The sequence below is a fragment of the Hemibagrus wyckioides genome, linkage group LG08 (genome assembly GCF_019097595.1).
Source record: "Hemibagrus wyckioides isolate EC202008001 linkage group LG08, SWU_Hwy_1.0, whole genome shotgun sequence".
Taxonomy (NCBI): domain Eukaryota; kingdom Metazoa; phylum Chordata; class Actinopteri; order Siluriformes; family Bagridae; genus Hemibagrus; species Hemibagrus wyckioides.
Window position 1 is genome coordinate 8753273 of NC_080717.1, and position 14228 is coordinate 8767500.

General features: G+C 40.3%; 1 protein-coding gene across 1 annotated transcript in view; it reads right to left on the reverse strand.

Annotated features, from left to right (window-relative positions):
* The window catches only part of mgat4b (alpha-1,3-mannosyl-glycoprotein 4-beta-N-acetylglucosaminyltransferase B), a 142291-nt gene extending 129014 nt beyond the window's left edge, over positions 1-13277 (reverse strand). Inside the window, exon 1 of the mRNA XM_058397624.1 lies at positions 12936-13277. Within this exon, the coding sequence (XP_058253607.1) occupies positions 12936-13032 (97 nt within the window). The 5' untranslated portion in view covers positions 13033-13277. The remainder of the gene's footprint in view (positions 1-12935) is intronic.
* Between the last annotated feature and the right edge of the window lie 951 nt (positions 13278-14228).

A 14228-nucleotide genomic window follows, 5' to 3' on the forward strand; every position in this document is an offset into this window, starting at 1 on the left:
ATTTTAAACAATTCTCCATCTCATGATCATTGGCACCACTCTGCATGCTGGAGGCCAGTAAAAATGGTCACAGAGTAAAAACTAAAAATCCATTATGTATAATTAAGATGCATCTAGTATCATTTCAGCTGTAATCACAGTGAGTTGTAGGCCTTTAGTATCAATTTTGTATTCATTTCAATTCCATTCCCGTAACGTGGGACATGCCTTTAAATAAGATATCAATTGAGGCGTTATTTGGAAATGGCTAATAAAGTGAATTTTACCGAGCGCAGTGAAGGCAGAGCTTCAATATCTTATAGATTTCTCTCTAGTCAGTCTGACAGACAGCTGCAGCATCTCCACCACTCGGAATATTTGCTTGGTTGGTTTAAAGCTGTCGGGCTCCGTCTCCCTGTCAATGTGCATTGTCCTGAATTGCCCTCTCTGAAGTTCACACAAGTTGACAAGACAGAATTACGTTGATGTATGACGATTGCTAGCAAAGCCTTAAGGAAAGGGACTCATCTTGAGGGGGAAAAAAGGCACATCCTTTTGGGAAAACTGCACTCTGGGTATTAAATGAGTGAGGTAGGCTCAGTATAAAGTCATGAGTTAGTTAATCAAGTGCAATTTATTACACGTAGTGAACACAGAGCAGTTTCTGTATGTGAGCTGGCGTACTGCCGTTCCTTAATTCCACTAACAGACGAACGCTCACTAAGAGGATACAGAGATGGAAAGCCACCAGCAGCAGGTAAAGAAGCATATAGTGAGATGTGATTTATTATAAGGCTTAGTGTTACACAGAATCGACTTAAATACCCCGTCACAGGAGCACAGGACAATGCAACAATTTCATTTCCTGTAGATTTGGACGACTGAATTGATATTTATTTTATCCCCTCAACAGTAGGTGGAGGATTTATGTTTTCAGGTTGTATATACACGTTCATCCTTTATGGTTCCTCCTGGGCCCTTGGTTGCTGTTGTAGAAAGGACATTATTTAGTTACATTTACATTATTTACTGTCCAGTGTCACCCAAATGAGGATGAGGTTCCCTCAAGTTTTCTTCCTCATATCATCACAGGAAGATTTTCTTCCTTGCCACCGTCACCTCAGGCTTGATAGATAGATAGACAGACAGACAGACAGACAGACAGACAGACAGACAGACAGACAGATACTTTATTCACCCCAATGGGAAATTTACAGCTTCCAGCAGTATCCACAAGCACAGGTAATAAATAAAATGAGAGGAATATAACAAAAAATAACTAAATACCCGAATTTAAGGGTACAGAAATATAACAAAAAATAACAAAATATAACAAAATACAAAAAAAAAATATAGCAAATGACCTATAATAAAATAAATATAACAAAAATACAGAGAGTTAAAAAATATACCAAAAATACTAAATACTAAAAAAAAAAATACTAAATACTAAATTAGGGATAAAATTGTAACTTTTAATTAAACTTTATATAGATATTATATATTTTAATATATATTATATTTCTTTTCCTTCTCCGTTTCTCAACTTCTGTAAAGCTGCTTTGAGACAATGTCCATTGTAAAAGGTGCTATACAAATAAATTAAAATGAAATTGAATAAAATCCTTCTGTGCCCCCCCCCAACTCCGAGCTTCTCTTCAGCAGGATATCTCCAGAGCAACTGGTTGAATGCTTGTAGGATTTCTATGTTATTGATCCAAATTGATCCAAACAGGGTCAAGGTCACAGCAAGGTCAAATATCTCAAAGGAACAGCCTCATCAGCAGCACCGCCTAAATATCTGTTTATATTATGTAAGCGAATTAGTTATGATCCAGTTAAAGTGATGGGAATGTTTCCATGCAGTTTGGTCTCCTGCATTTCCTGCCTCTCCTTTTAGTTTGTACCATCAATGGGAAACTGAAGGATGCATTCAGTATGAAAACAACACGACTCAAAGTTCATTTCTGATCCATAAAAGTGGACATGAATACACAAACACTTACGTCTTTATAGGTTTAGCCTGACACCTAAATGTGAATTGCACAAGATTGGATAGTCAATGTTTAATAATCTTAATTGTTAAAGCATCAACAGCTATGGAGGGGTTGACATTGTTTTTATTCTTTCTTTTTTTTTAAGCAAGGAATCAACCGCTTTTTATACATCAGAAGGTAAAATGATCTCGGAGGAGCTTCCCACTGAAGCGCTTGACACTTTCCTCTGGTTTGTGAACGCGGGAGAATTTAATCTGTGCAAAATGTCAATGCAGACACATGTTCATGATATTTGACAGCAATTTCTCTTTTAAATATACAAAACACAAACAGGCTTCAGGTGTAAAGATCGCATCGCCGCTTTAAGCCGAAGACGTTTAGCACGTTATTACTTAGAAGAGTCATAAGAGGCCACAGAGACTGTGCTTAACTCCATTTATCTTCACTTGTCTGTCACTGAAAACGTTATTTCTAGTCACGTTTTTATTCTTCTGTGGTGTCGACTTTTGGGTTTTGTGCCTCAGGCTACTAAAACATTTGATTTAGATTAAAGTGACTAGCTTTCATTAAAAGTTAGATATTAATGAACTCAAATGTAACATATATAAAAGTAAAATGGACTTTTTAATGTTCTGTCTAAGATATATAAATACCAGGGAATGCCAACAAGAGCAGTTACAAAACCTGGGAATGATATCAGTGATTAGTCACATAGGAATCATTTGGAATACACTGAGATTATATATTATCAGTGGCCAGATAATTGTAGAGCCCAATGCTCAGTATGCATGAAAGCGCTGCGAGTCTGCGAGTGAAAACAATACTCCTGTTAATCTCTAATAATCTTTTACATGAGTGCTCTAGAGGATTGGATGTGAAATGGCTAATAAACTTTAACAGCAGGTCAGCTACCTACACACAAACCAAGTTTTTACTCGAAAGACCTTGTAAATCAGTTTATGACATAAATACGTAGCGGTATAATAAAGGAGTAACAGTCGGGCTTATTTTCTCCTAAAGGTTCTTTGTTCTATCCATAAACTGGAAAGTGTGATTCATCCCTAAAGCTTATCTGAAGACAGCCGGCCATGTATCCTGTATCCTGTATCCTGACATGTGATGGAACCTTGAATCAAAGAATTAAAGGGAGGAAGTAAACAATTTGCAAAAACATTTTTCTGACATAAAAGATTATGAGTAGCTGGGCCTGATCTTAACTTATAAGCATACCAAACACACCAAACTGTTTCCACCAGCTGTATTTTTGGGGTCATTTCCACCCTGGTAGGAGGAGCTGGAGGAGGATCTGTGGATCCGAGCCAATTCCAGTGCCTGGACTTATATGGTTCTATAGGGACGAGTACTTCCAGAAAGGGTCAAACTCTATAACCTGATAATAAAATATCTTCTCAGAGGAGAAACACTGGTCTCAAAAGCATCTAGATTATGCATGATGCAGACTAGCATTCAATAATTTTGTTCCATTGTAGACTTTTGGTGTTTAAACCTATACATGAATGACAGACAGACAGACAGACAGACAGACAGACAGACAGACAGACAGACAGACAGACAGATAGATAGATAGATAATGCACGTAATGAAACAGCTCATTGGCTCAGTGTAATTTGTTTTAAAGTGAATAAAAAGACCTTTAAAATGAAGTACATACAGTAGTTCAATTCTGACTCAATGCTTCATTTCAATTCAACAGCACTATAATAGACATCACTAAATTACAAATTACATCCCTTTCCCCACTGTTCATCTAGAACATTTCCTGCCAGTAGCTTGAGCATACAGGTCATATCCTCAGGTGCACAATTTCCAATCACAGCTAAAAATGACAGGCCGCAGAAAGCAGTGGCTGGACGAAAGAATGATAATGAAAGGCAAGAGGAGAAATGAGAGAGAAAGACAGAGAGGAAATGAACAAAGCAGTGACTGAGGCAATTATTCCTGAAAAGGAGAGGAGTGGAGTGGGAGTTAAATTTCACATAGCACTGAACACAAGATACAGCACTGAGCCCTGTGTGTGTATGTGAGAGAGAGAGAGAGAGAGAGAGAGATAGAGAGAGATAGAGAGATAGAGAGATGAATGAATGACTAAGGCACCACAAACAGTGTCCACATGGTCTCTCCCAGTCACATGCTGCCCTCCTGATGACTGGCTTTCAACCAGCAAATGCTACCACCACCACCCCCCCTCCAAAACACACACACACACAAAGTCTTATACACGTCGTAATTCTATCTTTGTGGGGTATGTCTAACAACCTGTATATTACGATAATTACAGAGCAAAATATTTGGGCTCTTTATTTATTTGTCTTGTATAAAATCTAAAAGCTGAAGTTTTTGTAGCTTTTTGTGGTTTTCTAGTTTTTGCAGTTTTAAAGCCATTTTCCTCAGGGCGAACTAGACAAATGACACTACAAGGCCAGAATTTCATAAATTCTTATCGTTGTTGAAGCATTTGGTAACTATAAAGAAATAAAAACATGGACCACACACAAACACACACACAAACACACACATAAAACACACACACACACACACACATAAAACACACACACACACACACAGCCTGGTGTGAGCCAATTCTTTTTTTGGTCTGGTCCTGACAGCATGAGTCATCAACAGAGTGATATGATGCCAGACGTGATAAGAGTAGCACTTACAGTACAACCACATCATGAGTGCAAGGGTCATAGTTGATAAATATTGTTTTTTCTCACAGAAGGAAAGAAAACAGGGACAGGAAGTGACTTTCGCCACTCCTAATGCTGACTGGGATTTAACTGAACATATTTTAGGCATTAACTGGCATGATTTCATGTCTGTTAAATAAGATTTCTGTGCCAGAGAACAAACAGTTATTATTAATTATGACTAACCTGCCACTCATTCTCCACATCGTTCAAGTGTGAGAGGAATCAAAGGTTTTTAACCTTTTCACATTTCCCTTAGATATTTTATTGAGTAGGTGTCATAGTGTGTTTTCACAAACTAACACTTCATATAATAACACACAATTCATTTAAAGGACTACTTCCGCGTTTTAAGCCTAATTCCTACACTGGTCAGGCATAACATTATGACCACCTGCTTAATATTGTGTTGGTCCCCCTTGACCAGTAGATCACACGGGCCAGCCTTCGCTCCCCATGTGCATCAATCAATAAGCCTTGGCCGCCCATGACCCTGTCACCGGTTCACCACTGTTCCTTCCTTGGACCACTTTTGATAGATACTGACCACTGCAGACCGGGAACACCCCACAAGAGCTGCAGTTTTGGAGATGCTCTGATCCGGTCGTCTAGCCATCACAATTTAGCCCTTGTCAAACTCCTTACGCTTGCCCATTCTTCCTGCTTCTAACACATCAACTTTGAGGACAAAATGTTCGCTTGATGCCTAATATATCCCACCCACTAACAGGTGCCATGATGAGGAGATAATCAGTGTTATTCACATCACCTCTCACTGCTCATAATGTTATGGATGATCGGTGTATCTACAGCATCTGTAGTGTACATGTTTATATGGACAACAATTTCAAAGTCTACATCATTTTCCCTATTGTCCAATTCCCAGCCTAGTTGTGGGCAGACACTGATTTAAAACAATTCTCTTATTAACTGCTAATCTTATAACTGCATCCTGCACTTGCCCCTACAACTCTTTAAGAGAGGTCAGTATAGGCATTAAAATTAAAATTTACCCAGAATAATGCAGAAGCTGTTTGTTAATGTTTCATGGTTTCTTATACCTAGCATGTCAACATAGCAAAGAAACATGTTAACTAATATAGCTAGTTATCTAGTTAAATGCTGTAATTAAAACACAAATGAATGTAAAGGTCATTTCAGCCATCGACGTTATTCTTCTTTGTAAAGTGTCTAAAATCGTACATTGTGTTTGTGCCTTCAATAAAACGTCAGCAAGCCGTTGGCTACAACACACCAAAGGTGATAACTAACCCTACTTTTCTTCCAGGTAATGAAGCCTGCACACAAAATCTGTTTGTCCTAGGCACCTCGGCACCCCCGACTGCATTAGTCCTTGACAAATGATGAATTATAACGTGTATTAGAACAGAAGAGTGTATTCAATTTTTTTTTTTTCAAGTGGGAGTGTGCTATATCCACAAATTGCGAAAAGGTGGTTGTTCCCTGAAGATGATCTGAAAGCAGGAGGCACCAAATCCCGAGGTTTAAACCACAGCTAAGCGGAGTTGAGAGCAACATATCGCAGTCAGCCATTAATTATAAATGCAGGGCCGTTTCTCAGCAGCCTGGCTGGAGCGCTGGCTTTCCTTTCAGCTTCAGCTACTATAGTGGGAATAGCAGTTCAAGTGGTTTCAAGCTATCAGGAGCCACTTCAAACCTGAATAATTAAACCACATTTCAAAGCTCTTTCTCTCTCACACAATATGCACACAGAATCTGGATAAAGCGAATCCAACACGTGAATCCACACCGTGTAAACGGCTCATGATGTGGTCCTGTCTGTCACGTTACTGCATTTAAACAGCTCGACATTAAGGCAAAGAACCCGTCGCTTTGTTTCTGCCAGTAGCTGGATTACTAATGAAAGGATAACATCCCGTCACAAAGAATGCCTGCATGTATAATTCATCAGATGTTCATCATTATGGCTTCATTTAGAGCCGAGCCACAAAAAGCCACCTGACAGAGCAAAGGCGGTGACACTCTTCATCGTTTCATTTCTTGTATAAAATTAAAACTTGCCATAACACTGTCTGTTCATATAACACCAAGACCATGGAGGACTGACATCAAATGAATAAAGTAATAGCGGTGGTGAATTCCAGGTGTGTTTCTCGTAACACTGTTTGGTGATACACTAAATCTAAATTAAAAGTCCTGTCTGAAGCGGAAACTCAGAACACAGGAAGAAAATACTAAGAAGCCAGATGCGTAGCCTTTAATAATGATAATCTCTCTGATAAGTATTTTATGCCGTGTAACTCAAACAGAAGGTATACATGTGACACCGACACTGAGAATTACAGGCTGCTAGCAAAACATAACGGTGTTAGCAAAGCCAGTGAAGAGAGGAAGCGCTTCTTTGCCTATAGTCAGTTCCTTTAGATTTCTTATCACAACTGAAATGATATGAGTTCTTTTTGACACACTTGATATTTAATCTTAAACACATTGGCTTAAACTATTTAAAACTACAAGTAAATCTTGTCAGATTTGATAGCAGCATTTCTCTGGCAACAGAAACGACTTGTGAAATGCTTATGTGAGAAAAGTACTTATGACAGAATGGGTTTCCACAGAACTTTTAAACATTGAGCTGTGTTGGTGTAAAGTTTTTTGTGTGCTCTTCACTGCTACTTCACCTCGGCAGGGAGTTTAGAAAGGCTTCACTGACTGTATGGCGCTGCTCAGATGCAGCACAAATATGATGTCTAGTTAATAAAACTGATCCGTCATGCACCGTGTATTCTGACACCTTTCTATCAGAACCAGCATTAACTTCTTCAGCAATCTGAGCAACAGTAGCTCGTCTCTTGGATCGGATCACACGGGACAGCCTTCGCTCCCCACGTGCATCAATGAGCCTTGACCGCCCATGACCCTGTGTTCACCACTGTTCCTTCTGTGGACCACTTTTAATAGATACTGACTACTGCAGACCGGGAACACCCCACAAGAGCTGCAGTTTTGGAGATGCTCTGATCCAGTCGTCTAGCCATCACAATTTGGCCCTTAGGTCAAACTCGCTCAAATCCTTACGCTTGCCCATTTTTCCTGCTTCTAACACATCAACTTTGAGGACAAAATGTTCACTTGCTGCCTAATATATCCCACCCACTAACAGGTGCCATGATGAGGAGATCATCAGTCTTATTCACTTCACCTGTCAGTGGTCATAATGTTATGCCTGATTGACAGAACACTGCAAAAATATAAATGGTATAAATAGATACAGTGTCGTTCTTCTTTAGTCACAGTGAAGCTAAATGAGCTGAAAAGTCTTAACTGTAGTTACATTAAAGCTGCGTAAACAAGATGGTAAAGTAATTATGATTGGTACTCTGGCATCCAGAAGAAAGGAGAAGAAGAAGGAAACAGCAGAAAAAAAACGTCTCTAATGAAAAATCAATATTGCTCTTTTTATTGCAGACGGTGGTTTAATTCAGCACAGGTTACAATTAATAGGGAGAGGCTAATTAAAAAAGTTTAAAGGAGCTTTAACAAATTGAAACGACTTAACATTTCTGGACTGGTCAATTTTTTTTAGCATGGTATCCTATCCAGGATTTATCACTGCCTCTTATCCAGTGTTCCTGGGATAAGCTCCAGATCCACTGTGGCTCTGCCCAGAATAAAGCAGTAGTTTAAGATGAATGAACAAATGAATGAAAAATTCATTAATTCATTCCTGTTTAGGAAACACTTAATCCTCGTCAGTGTCACAGCGGATCTGGAACCTGATCCGGGAGCACTCAGCACAGGGCAGGTATACACCTTGGTCTACACACCAGTCTATCTATCTAGTTTTTGATGTCTTTACAAAAGCAGTAGCTTAGCAGTTAATATTCTTTGTGAGTGACTGAAAGGTTAGAGTTGAAATCCCAGTCCTGTCAGGTAGCCACTGCTGGACCCTTGAACAAGATCCTTAACCTTCATCAGCTCAGCAGTTTGCTCAAGCCACTGTGAGCTGCTGTGGTTAGAGGAATTAATAATCTTAGGTAAATGATCAAGGCTGTCATTATGATGTGATGGCAAATTTCCCAGATGCCACTTCACAGTGTTTTCATTTACGTTTAATTACACGTTGCTGTAGGATTGAATAAAACCTGATCACAAGTGAAGCTGTGCCTACTTTGTACATTTCATGGCCACATTAATGACTAAGTATACAAAACTGCAGCTTGGGCAAATGTGTCTGGAACTGTAACAAAGGCTGCGTTCAGTTGAAGCCTTTAACAAGACCAGTGGGCTCCCTCAAATATAACCAGAGGCAGTGCTTGGAAGAGGACATCAAAAATAAGCTAATTCAAGTAACTTTCATTTAGTTAATAAGAGATTGTTATTAAATGTACAAACATTGATGTTGCCTTGATGTTTGTGTGTAAAATGTACTCTCTTCACTCTGGGGCTGGTCAGGCTTCACCATAGATGTACCTGCTCTGGTCATGTTACTGGAACTACTGACCTATGCACTAAAATACACACAGGTCTGCAAAGCTGTGTGCTAACCTCAAAAACAAAAACAGGCTTGATGACAAGAATATCTCAAGCAGACAAAGAAAAGTAAGGTCCAAAAGCAATACAACATTTTATCCAATACTAATACAAAAGAGTCCACTTGGTTAATGCGTCTTGTTTAAGATTTGAAATATTTCAAGCCATCTGCCTCCTGCAAGGCAAGATCCGATTTCAACGAAAACAATGAGAACTTCATCCATCCATCCATCCATTGTCTATACCCGCTTTATTCCTAATTAGGGTCACGGGGGTCTGCTGGAGCCTATCCCAGCGCACATTGGGCGAAAGGCAGGGGTACACCCTGGACAGGTCACCAGTCCATCACAGGGCCACATATAGACAGACAACCACACACACTCTGAGAACTTTATATTTCTCTTAACTTCTTGTATCTCTGCTGTCAGTTAGGATCAGCCCAGGGTGCTGTCAAGGTCAGTGTGCTAATTACAAGATGTCCAAACATTTCTATATCCTTCATACAGTTAGCATATGTCCAAGTCCTTCTCCTCACCTACAACCATTTGATAGCCATGTCTTCTGACGACTGTGTCACACTTAACCGCAATCTCTCTCTCTCTCTCATATATAAAAAACACTAAACACTTTAATTAATGGATTCATTCATTCAGATAAATAGATAAATGCTGCATTATTGTGGTTATATACTATATACTCACCTGCCACTTTAAAAGGAACACCTGCACACCTGGTCGTTCATGCAATTATCCAACCAATCACATTATATACAGTTTGAGATACAGTTTGAGTTTAAGTTCGTCTCAAAAATCAGAATGAGGAAAACTTTTTATTTTTGTGACTGCTTTGCAGTATGAGTGTTTCACAAACTGCTCTTCTCCTGGGATTTGCACACATACACACACCACCATGAAAACCACCCAATTTCCGCGTGCTTTGAATGCACAACACTTGCATGCACTTTGAGATGCTTTTCTGCTCACCGTGGATGCAAAGAGTGGTTATTTGAATTATTGTAGCTTTCCTGTCAGCTCTAATCAGTCTAGCCATTCTCATCTGACCACCCTCATCAACAGGGCACTTCCATTTCATTGTGTATGGCTAAATATTTACACCTTTGACTCAGCTTTAGTGTTATACTTTACGGTTTAAATGCTAATACATATGTCCATAACACATTGTAGTAAACAAATACTACTGAACGGTAATAATAGTGGGACAACCAGAACAAGTGAAGCAGACTTTCAGCCAAATCACTCAAGAGTAAGATAGAACATCGCAAACAGCTTGTAATTTGTTTGAGAGGTCATGCAAGACACCAACTCAATTCTCTAAATTAATATAAGCATCGCTTTTCCGGAGACTTCTTTTGAGCAATTCACAATAAAGGATAAATAACTGAAAGCTTCCACAGAAGCTTCTCTAAAAGCAACTGGAGCAAAGTACCACATCATCCATTCCTTACAGCCAGAGTTTCATGTCTCCACTCTCTTTATCCAAGGTAAGAGGGTAACTAAAGAAATAAAGTGCAGCTGATTCACCATCTGTAAGAGATTACTCAGAAATGGACCATCATATAGACACACACACCTACACACGCCCACTCCATCAAGGGAATATTTGTGTCAGCTCAGTCAGGGACAGGAGGGCAATGTGAACCCTGCCCTGTGCTTCTTTTGCAAATGAGACTATAAAAAGCAAAAGGAAAAGGAGGAACAAGGGGTCAGTCAACCTTGCCGTCCGTCTCTCCCAGAGCAGAAATAACAAGAACTACATTTCCTCATTTTTATTTTGCCCCAGGAAAAGAGCTTCAGGCTGGAATTATCGAAAAACAGGCTATGTTGAAAACACATCTTCTTCACTTCAGAAAGTCCCATTAAATCCATACAGGCTGTAAAAATCTCCTACAAGTCCATATACGTCACCAACACATAAATATGCATACAACTATTCAGTGACAACTTTGTATACATCTATCTATGACGTTCACAAGTAAGCGGTAACAAAAGAGGTGTAACTGTAGTAATGATCCGATATTAATGATGTGGAGCAGAAGTGAATCCAGAGCAATTTATAAATGGCTTGTCCCGTTCTCCAAATCTTGGAGCTGGTTTTAGTAGAAAGATGAACATAGCAGAACAAACCATACACAGAACTGCATATCTACCACACAACATAAAACAGAACATGACTGCAAAAATTACTACAAAATATATTATATTACTACATTTAATGAGGAAGTGTTGTTACAAAGGCATTAGCAGGACCACTAAAGAGCTGGTATATTCAACATGAATTCAACATGAACAAAAATACCTCTCCTATGCTAAACCACTCAAAAACATTGCATACAATTTTCTACAGGCTGCCAGCCAAGCAACCTATAGTATATAGCTGATTTAAATATATTAAAGAAAAGTGTTTAGAAATGTAGAATGTGTGGTCTGAGTTAGTCTATCACCAGAAAGCCACCAAGTTACCACCAGCTATGCATGGTCTCACATATTTGTTTCCTGACAACCTCTATGCACACAAACACTAATATAGTAGCTTAATGAAGTGTAAAGCTACAAGGAAGTGCCTATGACACACAATGTCTTTTTTTTTTAGTAATACATAATCGAGTCACATCTGTCTCCAGCCATGTGAACTATATAACTGTGCCCTTTTATGCAAAAGAGATAAGGAGAGCTAGAGGTCCATTTACTTGTATTACTGCAGACAATGTCAGAATTAATTAGTAATTTGATAGAAAAACTAAGCTTTATAGGGCCTAAAGGGTGTCAATGAGGACATCGGGTGAAGACATTTGTTAGAAGGGCCATAAATAACAACATTTAATATGCACATCACTCCCTCTTTATATAAAACTGAAATAAAGTGCATAGAAAGAAAGTCCACTGCATAAACAGTTGCTAGAGCAGGACAGAAATCAACAGGGGGAGTATAAATGAGAGGTTGCTTTTAACTTCCAGCTTGAATGCATGTTAGCTATAAGTCATCATGTAGGTCAGGAGGATTCACATATAATCACGTCTAATAAGTATTCCTACGACAAAACTGGTTTAAAATGGCTGTACTGGATCAGATCTGCCATATTTTTTCCAATCCAATCCAGTGATATAATATGCACCGAATGTCTGAGTGATGCTTCCATGCACATAAACACTCAACACGTGAGGTTTTGCATGGCTTTCTTACAAAGAATCGATTTATACAAAAGGGGACTTTTGATTTTTTTTTTTTTTATCAATACTGGTCGATATTGTGAGTTTTCCCGAGTATCGTTACCGAAAATGGACACTAGGCACGAGACTAGCAGAAGCATCCCTGATGCATACCTGTCCAGATGTTCACTAAGAGCGGATACACCTCTGTGCAACATTGTAAACAAATCGCTTTGTGCTTACTTTTACGCCCTCTGTATTTCTCCGTGGTGAACTTACCGAGCCTTTCGGTTTGCCTCATGAAGCAAACACAATGTTTACGCAGGTCTGGTGGGCTCGTGAGAGAACTCGTAAAAGCGACAAAAGCACCGAGGCCACGCGCTCCTTGCCAGCGTTTCCCCTAGCAGCCTTCAGTCCCGAATCTAACCTGCAACTGGCCAAGCAACACTTGCCAAAATCGACACTTTACACAAGGCGGTGTGTTTTAAATCTGCTACAATCTGAACACAACACACACCCCTTCCCACATACACACACGCGCGCGCAGAGATAGAGAGATGTCTTACCTTTGGAATTGCTGAAGGCGGTGTACCAGGAGAGCGATATGAGCCCGCACACTCCAAACACTAACACTGTCAGGAAGGTGCCATTTCTGAGCCTCATCTCCGTATCATGTCCGATGTGAGCGCGGGGGGCTCTGCTCAGCGGCGCGGGTTCGGCTTTAGAGGAACCAGAAGGAACCGGAGACACGGCGAGGTCCGTTTGCTCTCGCGCTCATTCAGCGCAGGCTGCGAGTAGTGGCGGCGGAGAGAGGGGTAAAGAGGAGGAGGAGGAGGAGGAGGTAGACGTGAGACAGGAGAGGAGGGGACGACTGTATTCGTTCGCCGTTTGCCAGCGAGTGGCGTACGAACACAGAGGGGCGTGCGTGCGTGTGTGTGTGTGAGAGAGAGAGAGAGAGAGAGAGAGACTGATTACAGGTCTGAGTGATTTGTCACCTCCAAAATAACATGCTACTATACAGAACAGTGATCACCACCAGCAGTGAGTGGGTTCAGTGCCCAATTTGATCTTCAGAACTGCCCCCTGTGTAACAGCTTCACAGTCCTGAACCTGGAATAGGCCTACCCCCTGTGACTAATGTGGGTAAAAAAAGTGAAGTGGAAAAACGCTCACATGTGTTAGGACAGAGGGTTCGAGGGAGGGAACAGAGCCCCTAACCCCTGGCGCAGAAATATTAATTATCCAAAGAGCCCTTGAAGAACCATTTTTCAAGAAAGTGTGGTGCTGCACTATAGTAGTTAATGTCAGACTAGCAGTGAGAACGATGAGAACTGATTTGTGCAGTATTATTCTGACACACTGTTTAGCAGGGCAGTATGCGGTTTGGGACGGAGCCAATGAGGGCGCAATGGCTCTGCGGCGCAGCTGCTCCTCCATCCGGTCGGAGCGCATGCAGCTGCCCACTCAGCATCCCGAGTTACAAATGCTCTCATTCAGCTGCATGCGCGATGGTGAAGAGTAACACCAGTAACAATTTTGCTGTCTGCTATTCTGATTATGTCTCATTATTTAAAGAGTGATGTAACCAGGCAAAACAATGTACTACTCACTAGTATATGCTAAATTCTATTCTTCATAGTACACTATATTGCCAAAAGTTTTGGGACACCCTGCCAAATCATTGAATTCATGCGTGGTTTTTCACGGGTTGGGCTTGGCCCCTTAGTTCCAGTAAAAGGAACTTTTAATGCTTCAGCATGCCAAGACATTTTGGACAATTTCATGCTCCCAACTTTGTCACGACTGCACACCAGTGCACAAAGCAAGGTCCTTAAAGACATGGATGAGCGAGTTTGGTG